The sequence below is a fragment of the Callospermophilus lateralis genome, chromosome 16 (assembly GCF_048772815.1).
Source record: "Callospermophilus lateralis isolate mCalLat2 chromosome 16, mCalLat2.hap1, whole genome shotgun sequence".
Lineage (NCBI taxonomy): Eukaryota > Metazoa > Chordata > Mammalia > Rodentia > Sciuridae > Callospermophilus > Callospermophilus lateralis.
The window spans coordinates 88,642,869-88,655,758 of record NC_135320.1 but is presented as its reverse complement, the minus strand read 5'-3'; the positions used below and the strand labels follow the sequence as shown (position 1 = coordinate 88,655,758).

The 12,890-nt window shown below is 49.9% G+C and overlaps 1 protein-coding gene across 2 annotated transcripts in view; it reads left to right on the top strand.

The window, feature by feature from the left end:
* Positions 1–12,890, top strand: part of Trappc9 (trafficking protein particle complex subunit 9) — a 510,720-nt gene that overhangs the window by 107,189 nt on the left and 390,641 nt on the right. For both annotated transcript variants that reach the window (XM_076835401.2, XM_076835399.2), the window contains exons 12-14: positions 2,694–2,779; positions 5,080–5,206; positions 8,564–8,696. In XM_076835401.2, the coding sequence (XP_076691516.1) occupies positions 2,694–2,779; positions 5,080–5,206; positions 8,564–8,696 (346 nt within the window). The remainder of the gene's footprint in view (positions 1–2,693; positions 2,780–5,079; positions 5,207–8,563; positions 8,697–12,890) is intronic.

The window sequence follows — 12,890 nt, the reverse complement described above, 5'->3', positions numbered from 1 at the left end:
AGAGCTTCTCCAGGGAGACTCTTGCGGCCATTTCCCACTCCGCCAAGGGGTTATTTATTGGTCTTTGTATCTGCAACATGGCCAGTGTGGCCACCTTCTAACTCCACTCTGCAGTGCTGCGGTGAGGGTCACCTGTCATTTGTGATTGGAGTGCCAGGGTTTTTGGTGAGGTTGGCAGCTGCCCAGATGCCATGTTGTCCCTGGTCAGCTGGGGCTGCCAGGTGGCCCTGACGCAGCCTGGCCCCCAGCTCTCGCTTCCCATCGTGTGACTTCCTGGTCTGCAGTTGTGCTGTCTACAGAATGGGGACATTAGGAGTTGACTCGAGAGTTGTTCCGAGATCCAGTGAGACAAGTTCCGGAAGTCCTGGCGCCCACTCAGAGGGTCTTCAGGAGCAGCTGTGTGTGGTGCGGGGGATCCAGATGCCATGATGATTGGGAACTCTTCCTGCCAAGCGGGTCCACACGGTGTGGCGGACAGAGATGAGCTTGTCAACAGTAGAACTGCCGGGTGCTGCTGGTCCTGGTGTGCCAACATGGAGCAGGGAGGGCTGGCAGAGGGTGTTTAGTAGCTACTACTTCCTGTGCCCTCCTGATCTTTCTGTGACAAAGTATGAGGAAGGGGCTTGTGCTTCGACACATGGGAGGTTGGACCACCTTCTTTCAGACAAAAGCAACTTATCACATAAAAATAAATCATTCCTTCTAGTATCTCAGAGCATGATTTTAAAAAATGATTATTTTTTGACTGCAGAGAAAACAATCCCTTAGCCAAAGGCACAGTGACTTTTTTAAAAAAGCAGTGGCTTTCTCATCTGCAGGGAGGAGCAGGCAGGTTGCTAGCTCCCTGCAGACGCCAGCAGGCCGGGGTACTGTGAAGGGTGGTAGGGGCTGGGCTGTGCTCTGGTTGGTCGTGTGTGCAAGGAGAGAGGGTGAACCCCATACTGAATCTTCACCGGGTGGTTTGGGCAGGTGTGGTGAAGGAGAGACATGGCCTGAGTGTCTGTAGCCGTTGAGGAGTGTATCGTGAGGGAAAGTGTTTGGGCTTAGAGCCAGAAGAACTTGAATTTGGACTGCAGCCCTTGTGTTTATCACAGCCATAGGTGGGCAGACAGTTCAGCAGTCAGGAGTTTTCCATTTTGTAGAATGAGGATAATGTGCTTTACTGACCCAGCAGAGTGTGGTCGTTCTCTGTGCTGTCCAGAGCTCAGGTGTGTGCACAGCTCCGGCAGTGTTTGTGAGCTAACTTCCTGGTGGCCTTGTCATTGGTTCATGCAATTGCAGATGCCCAATCTGGCCAGGTGTCACAGATTTTGGGGAGCTGGTCTTAATCTCTGTGCAGGGTCCCTGGTCCAAAGTGGGACAGAAGCTATATCTTGAAAATGAGATGTGAAAGCTCTATGAAAGTTGGTGAATTCTGGTCAGTGAATCCTACCTCTGCTCTGGAAAAAGCCCTGCACTGGCTTGAGCTCCCTGTGCCTGGACTAGATATTGCTTTGACTTCCCAGTCCTGGCCGCACCACTGGGGCTGCCCTTGCCAGCAGTGGGCTTCCTAGGCGAGCTCGCTACCCGTTTGGCTTGTGAGTGCCCACCTTGTACTGCTGTGGCCTTGACACCGTGTCACGAGGCAGGTCACAGAGTAAGGAGGTGGCCTCCCACCTGACACTTGCCAGCATGCCCCTTGGTCGCCTGATGCCGAGCCTCAGGGGTGGAGGGGCAGTGGAGATGGGGATGGGAGCTCTACTGGTTTTCAGTAGCTTTGTGACAAATTTCTGAAGCTTACCTATGGCTCAGAACAATGTCAGCACTTTTCTCACTGCATGGGTCAGGAGTTTGAGTCTGTCTTGCTGAGTCCAGGTGTCACCTGGTCCCCTTCTGAAGGCTCCGCTGGGGAGCGGTTTGTTTCCCAGGTTCCTCAGGTTGGTCCTCTTTTATTATCTCAAGGTGGTTGTCAACTGGGACTGCTGGCCACTTCTAGAGGCCACCCTACATACACCCTGGCAAGAAGGATCTCATCTCCATTAGGGACTCAGCTGGTTGGATCAGCCTGTCTGGGAAAGTCTCCCTTTCGGTCATCTCAGAGGTGACTGACGGGCATCTGAGATACACCTGCACAACCCCTCAGTGCTGTTACAGGTCATCACCTAGTGTGGACCTGTCCTCCAGGGAGGGGCTGCACAGGGCACATGTGCTGGGCCTTGGGGTAGGGTCATTTCTGTTCTGCCTCTGCACTGCACGGGCCTAGGAGTTAAGAGGAGGAGAAACCACCCTCTTCCCTCTCAGTCTCGGGCACAGGGCGGTCATGCTCTGTGCCTCTTGACTCTGATGACATCTGCCTGCCTCGCCAGCCTGTGGGACAGTGAGGTGTGCATTGTACCTTGTGGCCCAGTGACCTGGGTGGAGCCCCCACTCTGGTGGAACTCTGTTTTGTGAAATCTGTCCCCGTGGAGTTCAGCTATGCACCAGTGCGGCCTGCAGAATGCCCTGGGAAAAGTCCTACACGTTGCATTAAAGTGGCAGTGATGACAGGCTTAACTGTGTTTCAGAGAGCTGGTATCACAGCCAGGTGAATTGCTCTCTCAAGGTGATCGTAAGGTCCACTGCTTTGCCGGACAAGTGTGTTGCCAGACGAATCACCTGACATTGTGAGAAGGTGCAGAGGTGCTGACTAACGTGGATTCTTTTGTGCTCTGTAGATTTCCAGTGGGTTCAAGGAGACGTGTGTGAGGTTCAGCTGATGGTGTACAACCCAATGCCGTTCGAACTCCGCGTTGAGAACATGGTACGCACAGCCAACTAGTTGGTCTTTTGGGTTAAAAATACCAATTTATCATTAAAATACAAATTTTTACTTAATATTTGACACATACAATCTGTGACATATTTTTTTTTCCATTTTGCTAGAGATATGAGCTTGTTGTGAGTCATTCTTTTTTTGCATTTTTTTTTGGCATTTTGTCATTTTTGTGTCTTTATGCCTGGTACTCAGGAAATGTTTGAATCCATGAACAGAGCTCTGATTTGCACACAAACTGAGCTTAGCCGAAGGGATGTGAGATTTGAAGTGCTCATTTTGAAGGTTACCCAAGACCAGCACAGATTCCAGCGTCTGCATTCCTCCTGCTCATAACACCAGCAGCGTCCCCTGGCTGCAGGGTGACTGGAGGATCAGGGCGCAGGGCAGAATGAGCAGCAGGCAGGAGAGCAGACTGTTGACTGTGCGGGGTCCGGGCTTACCATCCCGACGGGCTCCCAGGCCCAGCGTAGCTCTCCGAGACTCGCTTGCAGATGTGCGTCTCCGGGAACTGCTCGGCCACCTTCGTGGTTGGGAGGAGGTCCATGGGGGGATCCCCTCTTGGTCCTCCCCGCCTGCGTCCCACCCTCAGCCTTTGCTGTGCTGCCTGCAGTGCTGCTGTCTGGTGGTGACATGGAAAGGGTGTGTGGAGCTGAGGAGTGGTCCCGCCTGGCACTGGGTAGGCCACGGCTCTCCAAAAAGCATCTGTGCCGTGCAGTAGGCCTGGGGCCGAGGTGGAGGGTTGTGCCTGGCTTGGAGTCGGGACTTCCTGGAGACTGTTTGGAGGTCATGCTTCCTGCCTGAGTGCTGAGAGACCCCCGCGGCCTCAGTCTTGCTCTGGGCCTTCTGCTCCCCACCTCTTGGCCAGGACAGGCTGCCTTGGGAAGTGGCTCTTGGGTGAGGCCTCTCCGGTGTGTCCTGCTCCTGACCTGGACAAGGAAATGAAGTGCTGATTTTGAAGTTTACCTGAGACCAGCACAGATTCCAACACCTGCGTTCTGCCTACTTGTGACACCCGCAGTCTGTGTGTACAGAATTCCTCTAGTGATTAGAGCGTCATAGCCCCACTACTCTTCCTCACGTTTTTTTTAAAAAAAGTATCTTTCATTTTTATCTGGCTTAAAAGTAATATATGCTATTATAAACAATTAGGAAGAATAAAGAATAAAATAAAAAGCTCCATTTGGAGATGGCCCACAAATCATGGTCAAAATTTCAAAAACTGAATTATGAAACATTTTGACCATATGAAACATTCCAGGGAGTCCCAACATGCTCATATCCACCATCCACATTAACAAATACTAATAGTTGGCCATACTGCTTTAGCTGTTTGGAAAGGAAATAAAAGAAGCCAGGAACAGTGTTGAAGACCTAATCCCAGTGGCTCAGGTGCCTGAGGCAGGAGGATCATAAACCAGCCTCAGCAACTTTGTGAGGCTCTAAGCAACTTGGTGAGACCATGTCTCAAATTAAAAAATAAAATGGGCTGGGCATGTGACTCAGTGGTTAAGCCCCTGAGTTAAAAAAAAAAAAAAAAGACAAAGGAAATACTAAAATAAGATATTTTGCCTAGAGTCAGTCTAACTGCTTCCACCCCTGCCCACAACATCTGACCACACATGGATCACCTGACAGTGCTGGTCAAACTCCAGGCACGAGGTGCACTCAGTCTTTCAGAGCGTCCTTGCTTCTGGGTGCTGTCTGTGAACGGAGTTGGAAAGGTTTGCATGCACACATACGCTCACATTTGTACACACATACTCTACGTGCATGTACAAACACACACACACTAATATCTGTATCTGCACACTCACCTCTGCACTCACATACTTGTTTGCATATGCACCTCAAGGCACACACACTTACACATGTATCCACACCTCTGCACACTCTCACTTGTTTGCACATTCTCCTCTGCACTCACTGTACTTACATGTGTCCACACACCTCTGCACACACACACTTAGGTTTGCACACACTACACTCACCTCTGCACACACTACACTCACATGTGTATCCACACACCTTTGTGCACACACACCTCTGCACACACTATGTTTACATCTGTGTCTGAACATGCACCTCTGTGTGCATACACACACACTTTTACACTTCTGTTTGTACACACTGTCTCTAAAGCTCTCTGGGTCTTTTGAGACCATCAGTCTTGTCTTCCTGACAGTCCTAGGTGTGCCTGCAGCGCATGCCTCAAGGATCGGATAGAACTGATCGTCCATGATGGGTTTGGGTTGAGCTTGCTCATGATGCCCCTTCTCTTGCTTCAGGGGCTTCTCACCAGTGGCGTGGAGTTCGAGTCTCTCCCTGCTGCGCTTTCCCTTCCTGCAGAATCTGGTCTGTACCCGGTGACACTTGTTGGGGTGCCGCAGACAACTGGAACGATCACTGTGAACGGTAAGGAGAATTCCTTTCTGGTTCTGCTTGCAAAATGCTGCTGAGCGTTTGTATCGCTTTGTTGAGGTCTAGAGCTAATCACCTGTCCTCTAGTCCCAACCATGAAAAGATGAGGACGGGGCTGCGATGGCATTTCTTTGGGATGAGACCTGGGAAAACTGGGTGTGAGTGTGTGATGTGGCGGCAGTGGCTGTGTCCTGTTGTGGCAGGTCGTCACGTTCCCTCCCCACCACACCATCTTCCTTTGTGTGGTCCTCTGGAAGTGTGCAGACATGCGCCCAGCTTCTCCCTGCCCTTCGGCTGCCATGACTTGTCCTTGCTGTGGCGCTCTGTTTGCTCCTGGAGGTGTGCGCACATGCGGGGGCTACTCTCCACCTCTCCGCCTCCAGGTGATCCCTCAGTGTCCATCCTTGGTGCCAGCTTGTGTGCACTTCTCCTGCGCCTCAGATGTGGCCAGAAGGGCTGACTGTGTTATCAGATATTCCTCACATTCTGCATCCCAGATCCAGCCCCGATCACCTCACCGTTCCAGAACGGCTAACCCCAGGTCACTAGTGATTTTTAGTATTTCCTGGATGAATCCAGGGCCTGCTTTTCATTTTTTTCCCCTAACCTGACTCTCAGAACCCACCCTTCCTGCATGGAAAGCTGTCCTTGGCGGCCTTCGTGATCCACACCCTCTGGATTTGGTCACTGTAATGGTGCACGCCAGGCAAGTGCTCCACCCTGAGCTGCGTCCCAGCTTCCCTTAGGTCTTCTGCTGCCTCTCTGGCTCTTGCTTCTGGGTCTCTTTACACACCGCATGTCAAACCAGAACCACTGCCTCTACTCCCCAAAGTGGCACCTCGCCCTGTGGCCCCAGCCGAGTGATGATGCCACCACGAGTCAGTTGCCCTCGCCAGCTTCTTGGGAGTCATCCCCAGTTGCTCCACTTCTGTAACCCCCTAGGACACCTCACTGTCTCCCCAGTAGGTGAGACTGGCCACTTCCTGTCTTGCAGACCACAGTTCCCTTGCAGGGTTTCCACAAGCACATCAGGCCTGGTCTTTCTGCCCACGGGCCTGCTTGCTACCAAGTCTGTCTTGCAGCTGCAGCTGGGCCTTTTGTAGTGTGTCCCGTGCCTTCTTGTGCTTTATTCCCCATGTGGCCTGCACCTCTGTGGACTCCTCTTTTCCCTTCCCTCCTGTGGAGTGGCACTTGAGTCTCATGGCGCCTCCTGGGCGGGGCACTGTTTCCTAAGCTCTCCTGGATGTGAGATCCTCTGGATCCTCTCCACCCAGGGCTTGCTCACTGCCTGCAGCTCTCAGTGAGGCTTCCCTTCTCAGGTGGCTCAAGCCTCCTCTGGCTCCCCTGGGTCCCGCACACCTTTCTCCTCCTTGTCACTTGTGGATGTGCTCCCTGCTGGCCTTTCTGGGTGGCCAGGCCTGTCTCACTCTGGAGCACCTCAGTGTCTGGTGCAGAGCCCCTCACACGAGAGGTCTTTGTCATTTCCTTCCCAGGAAAGGTGCAGACTTTGGGGCCAGTGAGGTGAGGGCAGGTGTAACCCCGGGTTGTATGTGTTGTGGAAGTACCAAGATGGAGGCCAGCGTGTGGAGGTGGGACTCGGGGAGGAGGAAGGTCAACAAAGGCCTGTCATAGCAAGTGACCTGAGTTTTGAAGGCCCCTGGGAGTTGTCCAAATGAATGGAGTGGGAGTGGGGAAGCAGGGGTGGGAAGCAGAATGTAGAAAGGGCTCTTGAGCAGAGCAGCACCTGGTCAGAGATTGGTGGTGGGAGAGACCAGTGGTGTACTCAGGGAACCAGGGTGGCCGGAGTAGGTAGTCCAGCGAAGGGGTGGTGGTGATGGGGCTGGAAGGCAGGTAAAGGGCAGTCCTAGGGGACCTTGGGAATCACCCTAAGGATACTGACTACTGCCTTGAACAGGGGCAGGGTGCGGTGGCAGGAGTGTGGTGGCCGGGGCGGGGGGGGGGCGATAATTAGGCCTGGAGACCTCTGTGGAGGAGGAGAGCTGGGGCTGATGTGTAATGTTGACTGTGGGGGCCCCCTTGCTGACCCCTACGTGTCTGTGACAGTGAGCCTGGGGGCCTCCAGCTGATCCCTCAGTGTCCATCCTTGGTGCCAACTTGTGTGCATTTCTCCTGCCCCTCAGATGGGCCAGAAGGGCTGGCTGTGTTATCAGACATCCTCGTGCTCAGGCTAAATAGTTGTCATCAGACTTGGGGTTTTATAAGGTAGTTGTTTTATTTTTTTTTATTTTTGTATTTTTTTAGCAGCAGAAAAAAAAGTCCTTTATTGTGTACCAGCAATCTTTTTATAGTATTGTGTAAGGTAGTTGTTTTAAACAATAGGTAAGAGAAGGAAAATTATTTTCATTAGGAATTGTAAAATAATGGTTGCTTAGCAGACAAAACCACACCATGATAAGTTCTAGGGAGAGAAGAGTGTGGGGGCATTAGTGGCAAGGGGGGCTTTGGGGAGGAAAATGTTTGCCAGTGAAGGAAGCCTTCCAGAACTCACTCTAGAGAGGAGCGAGCACAGGGAGCATGGCTGGGAGTCCTGTGAGTTGGGAGAGAGCCTGAAGCTGCGAGGGGAGGGCTGTGGGGGAGGGCTGCTGGGGGAGGGTGGATATCGACAGGGATGGCCTGGTTTGTTGGCTTCTCCCTTTGGAGATCTGTGTGTCCCACCATGGATGCGCAGAGAAGGTGGTGCCCTGGGCCTTGGGCATTAGGTGCTATTTAATCTCATTGCACAGTGAATGTTGTTTATGATAGCTATCTCTTGAAATTTCAAGGGCCATTTTAAAGCTTTGCTTAAACAATTTTGTGTGTTTATCTAACCAACATATTTTTTTTTGGCTTGGGAAATTTGATAATCTTAAATGATAGTACTTGTACACATATGGCAGATTTGCCGTATCACATAGCAGCTATAATAACAATAATTGGCTCTTGAACTTTCATCCTCAACAGAAGGTTTTGAAGCATTTTTCAGATACTCTTTCAGATACATTATGTCCTGCAAAGGAATATTAACTACCATTCTCATTTTGGAGATGGAGAAATCTGAAAAGCAAATTAGTAAAGGGAAGAGATACTGTATCAGGTGCTGCAGATTTGTAGTTTGCAGGGACCTTTACATCTGTCCTTTATTTGGACCTGGTCAGCATGTGAAATAGGACATAGTGCCACTACCAGCTGCGTCAGCATGAAGATACTGTGGGTTCTGGTTGGAGGGGCAGTGTGGGGAGCTGGTGGGTGGCAGGCCAGGCCTCAGGCCCAGGATGCCTGTGCTCTTCTCACTGCTGCTCTGGGTGGGACGTGGGCCTTGCCAGGAGGTGTGAGTTCTGCCTTGCATTCCAGGCTACCGTACCACTGTCTTTGGTGTCTTCAGTGACTGTCTGCTAGATAACCTCCCGGGAATCAAAACCAGTGGCTCTACCGTTGAAGTCATTCCCGCCTTGCCAAGACTACAGATCAGCACGTCTCTACCCAGGTAGTGTTTCCAAGGAGTGGCTACTAATTGTTGACAAGACATGGTCTTATGAATATTTTTTCAGAACATTTTTTTTGGTTGTAAGTGGACTTAATGCCTTTATTTTTATTTATTTATTTTTATGTGGGGCTGAGGATTGAACCCAGTGCCTCACCCTTGCTAGGCGAGTGTTCCACCACTAAGCCACAACCTCAGCCCTCTTATGGATATTTTTTAGTTATACATGTTTTAAAATATCTAAAGAATCTGAGTTAATTTGAAATTCTTTGATCAGAATGTGGCTGAGATTTTCTGTTCTTTTTAATTTTATTGTGGTTTTAAAAATTAGTTCTAATCAGTTATACATGACAGTAGAAAGCTCTTTGATTCATTGTACACAAATGAAGCACATTTTTTTGCTTCTTTGGTTGTACATGAAGTAGAATCACACCATTCATGCAGTCATACATGTATCTAGGGTAATAATGTCCATGTCATTCTACCATCTTTCCTGCCCTTGTGCCCTACCCCTTTGACCCAACCAAAGGTCCTCCACTCGTCCCATACCCCCTACCCCCATTATGTATTAGCATCCACTTATCGGAGAAAACGTTGACCCCTGTTTTTTTGGGATTGGCTTACTTCACTTAGCATGATATTTTCTAACTCCATCCATTTACCTGCAAATGCCGTAATTTTGCTCTCTTTTAATGCTGAGTAATATTCCACTGTGAATATATATACCATAGTTTTTTTTTTAATATTTATTTTTTAGTTTTCAACGGACACAACATCTTTGTTTGTATGTGGTGCTGAGGATCGAACCCGGGCTGCAAGCATGCCAGGCGAGCGCGCTAGCGCTTGAGCCATATCCCCTACCATAGTTTTTTAATCCATTCATCTTTTGAAAGGGCATCTAGATTGGTTCCGTAGTTTAGCTATAATGAATTGATGCCAATAGTTAATGTGATTTGCTGAACATGAATCAGAACAAAGTTGAAATGTTTCTTACAAGAACTAAATGTGGAGTTAGCCTTTGGAATCCTTGCTATTGGGATTTGTGATATTCTAAACTTTTGTTATTATGAATAATGAGTATCCTTTTGCCCATTTTAATAAAAGGTGTCCTGGGATTTTATGAAGTGTTTTAAAAACCACCTCATATGTTCAACAGGTCCTTTTCATCTGCCAGGCGCTGTGCTAGGTGCTAGGGCTATGACAGTGAGCATGTAGTCCTGTCCCTTGACCACAGGAGTCCTGTCAGAGGCAGAGACTGACAGCATCCGAGCTGTGACTAGAGTGCTGATGGAGTCTCTGCACTGGGAAGGGCTCTTCCAGGAGGCCTCTGCAGTGACCAGGTGGGGCCAGAGGAGGCATGAGCTGTGTGAATGGGCAGGTGGAGCAGCTTCTGGTGGAGGAAGCACCATGTGACTGAGGAGAAACATGAAGCAGAAGAAACTAACTCAAATGAAGCACAGACCTGATAGTAAGAGTTGAAAAGTCCAAAACTTTTAGAAGAAAACAGGAGAAAGAATGTTTATGATCTTGGGTTGGGCAAAGATTCTTTGATGTGATGCCAGAAATAGGGTCCATAAAATAAAATGTTGATGAATTGGGCTTCATCAATATTAAAGACCTTTGTACTTCCAAAGACACCATCAGGAAAATGAAAACTTACAGGCTGGGGGAAATATTTGCACATCATATATCTGATAAAGAGCTTGTATTCACATAAAGAGCTTTTAAAACTCAGTAATAAGAAGACAAACAACTTAATTTAAAAATTGGCAAAAGACTCAAATAGCTGTTTCAACCAGAAGAGGTCCACGCAGCTCAGAAGCAACCTGGAAGAGGGCTCAGATCATTAGTCTCTGGAGCTGGCGTCATCTGAGATTCCAGTTGCAGGGTGACTGGACACAGTCACCAGGCGTGGTGGTGAGGCGGGGAGGAGCTGGACCTACACTTAGGGCTGAGGGGAGCAGAAAGTGGCATGTCCCTTTCAAAGACACTTTCCTAAAAAGTTAGCATAAGGCTACCTGTGACCCAATAATTGCAAGTCAGTCTCAACACGTTGACACAAAAAATTGAGCATGAACATTCGTAGGAGCATTGCTCATAATAGTCAAAAGAGCAGAAGATACCCAAATGTCCATCATTTGATAGACAAAACTTCTGTACAATGAAATATCACTCAGCAATAACAACAAGCCAGCTCTTGATAATGCTTCAGCATACACGCACCTCAGAAACGTGCCATGTGAAAGAAGCAGACACAAAGAGGAATCAGCTGGGTGGTTGCCTTAGGCAGCCATGGGAGCAGGGCTTGACTGCATGCACCAGGGCATGTCCTCTGAGGTGCTGGAAGTGTTTTCAAACTGGGTATCAGGGATGGTTGAACAGCTTTGTAGGCTTACTAAACATGATTGTAGACCTAAAAGGGTGAACGTGATGGCCATAAGTTATGCTCAGATAGGTCATTTTGCTTTGCCTTCAGTGTAGGGCAGACACCTGGTCTCAGTGGAGGCCTTGGCAACCTCAGGAGGTTAGCCTTGTCCTTGTTGTCCTGGGCAGACTGCCTCAAGCCCTGTTACTCCAGCAGCGGGGCCTGCAGACTCCCATCAGGTCTTGCTCGCCCTGACCCACTACTTTTCCTGCTACTGTGGCAGCTGGCAGGTACCTGGTCAGGTACCTGGTCGGGCCTTAGCAGGTGGCTCCTGGGTTGTGCAGAGATTCTAGGCGACTGTGGAGCCTGCTTACACTTGCTAGCCCCCACCTGGAACCCAGCTGAAGGGTGGGCAGTGGAAGGTGAAAAGGCACCCAGGCAAAGGCTGTTACCAGGAAGGGAGAGGATTCCAGGAAAAGGAACTGTGAGCTCCCTGCTCAAAGACCATCCCTCCAGCTGCACAAGAGGTGATGAAAATGGGTGTGCTAACTGTGGCTTTGTCTCCCTCATTTTTCTCTTGCTCTTAGAATAGTTTTCAAAGATACTTTGTGCCCACCTGCTCCATTTTCATGGTCCCATGGATGGGCACACTCTCAGGTATTGGTTGCCTCGCCTGGCCTGCTCAGGGGGTACCTGGGGCTCTGGGAGTGCACTCCAGAGTGTGCGTCCTCACCTGGGGAGAGAGACTAGATGTTGGCAGGGGGAGTTTAACTCCAATTTGGAGTTAAAGTGCTGTTTCTTATTTTTAAGAATGTGTATATTTTTCTAAGGTGATTTTTCCACTTCAGGTGAGTGTTGATAATATTCTAAAATCAACATACCTGAGATGGATGCAGCAAATCTGCTCATGTTTATTGACACCTCTGGTATGCTTTTGACCTGGTGGGATGGGACTGGCATTTAGGAAGAACTCCCTTGACCTGTGCCTGTCCCCTGTGTGAGCTCAGTCTAGAGGGAGGGTCAGATTGACTGCAGCCCAGAGTTCCAGCTGCTCCTGCAGTGGACACCAGTGAGAGAGTTCTCCTCCCCGGGGGCTCAGGAGCGCTTCAAGGCACGATGGTGTACAGGCTTCCAGGGCTTGTGGAAGTCAGTCAGGTCCTGCAGCAAGGAAAATGTGCAGGAAGAGGGACCAGCAGTCAACACAGATGGAGACCACAGTGGAGCAGAGTTAGATGCAGAGGAAACATAGGCGGGGTCGCCTATATGTCATTGTTGCCAGCAGGCCTTGGTTCCAGCTGTGTTTCTTGGGGTCCTGATTACCTCCTAGGCAGAAGTCTCTTTGCTCCTGTGGCTTGGGAGGGAGATACTGGGATAGTGAGTAGTGTAGAACTTGGGCAGAGCCCACAGACTACAGGCTTAGGACAGGGTGTTGGTGCAGGAGCCTTAGCGAGGAGGCCCCAGATGCTGAGCTGTGCTTGTATATAGGGCTGGCCATTGGGGCTTGTCCTGCGGTGTAAGGCCTCACTTGAGTGGCAGGAGGACAGAGCCCCACCGTTGCTTCCCTCTGTTGCCTGGGTCTTTGGGGGCGTGGTTCCTGGCTTGCACTTGGGAGACCAGGTTGGCCCTGTGCACTCCTTTATCTCCCTGGCTCCAGTTCCAGTAGGAATTGTTCTTAGAAATTTCTCTTTAAGTCCATGATGTCCCTCTTCTCAGCATGAGCAACACCTCGTGGTTCACTTGCATTAATTCGTTGCTTAATTTGTGTCCTCCACAATGCAGTAATTAAGTAGTCTTGCCCTTCACACACACACACGAGCCATGAAGCCTGAGTG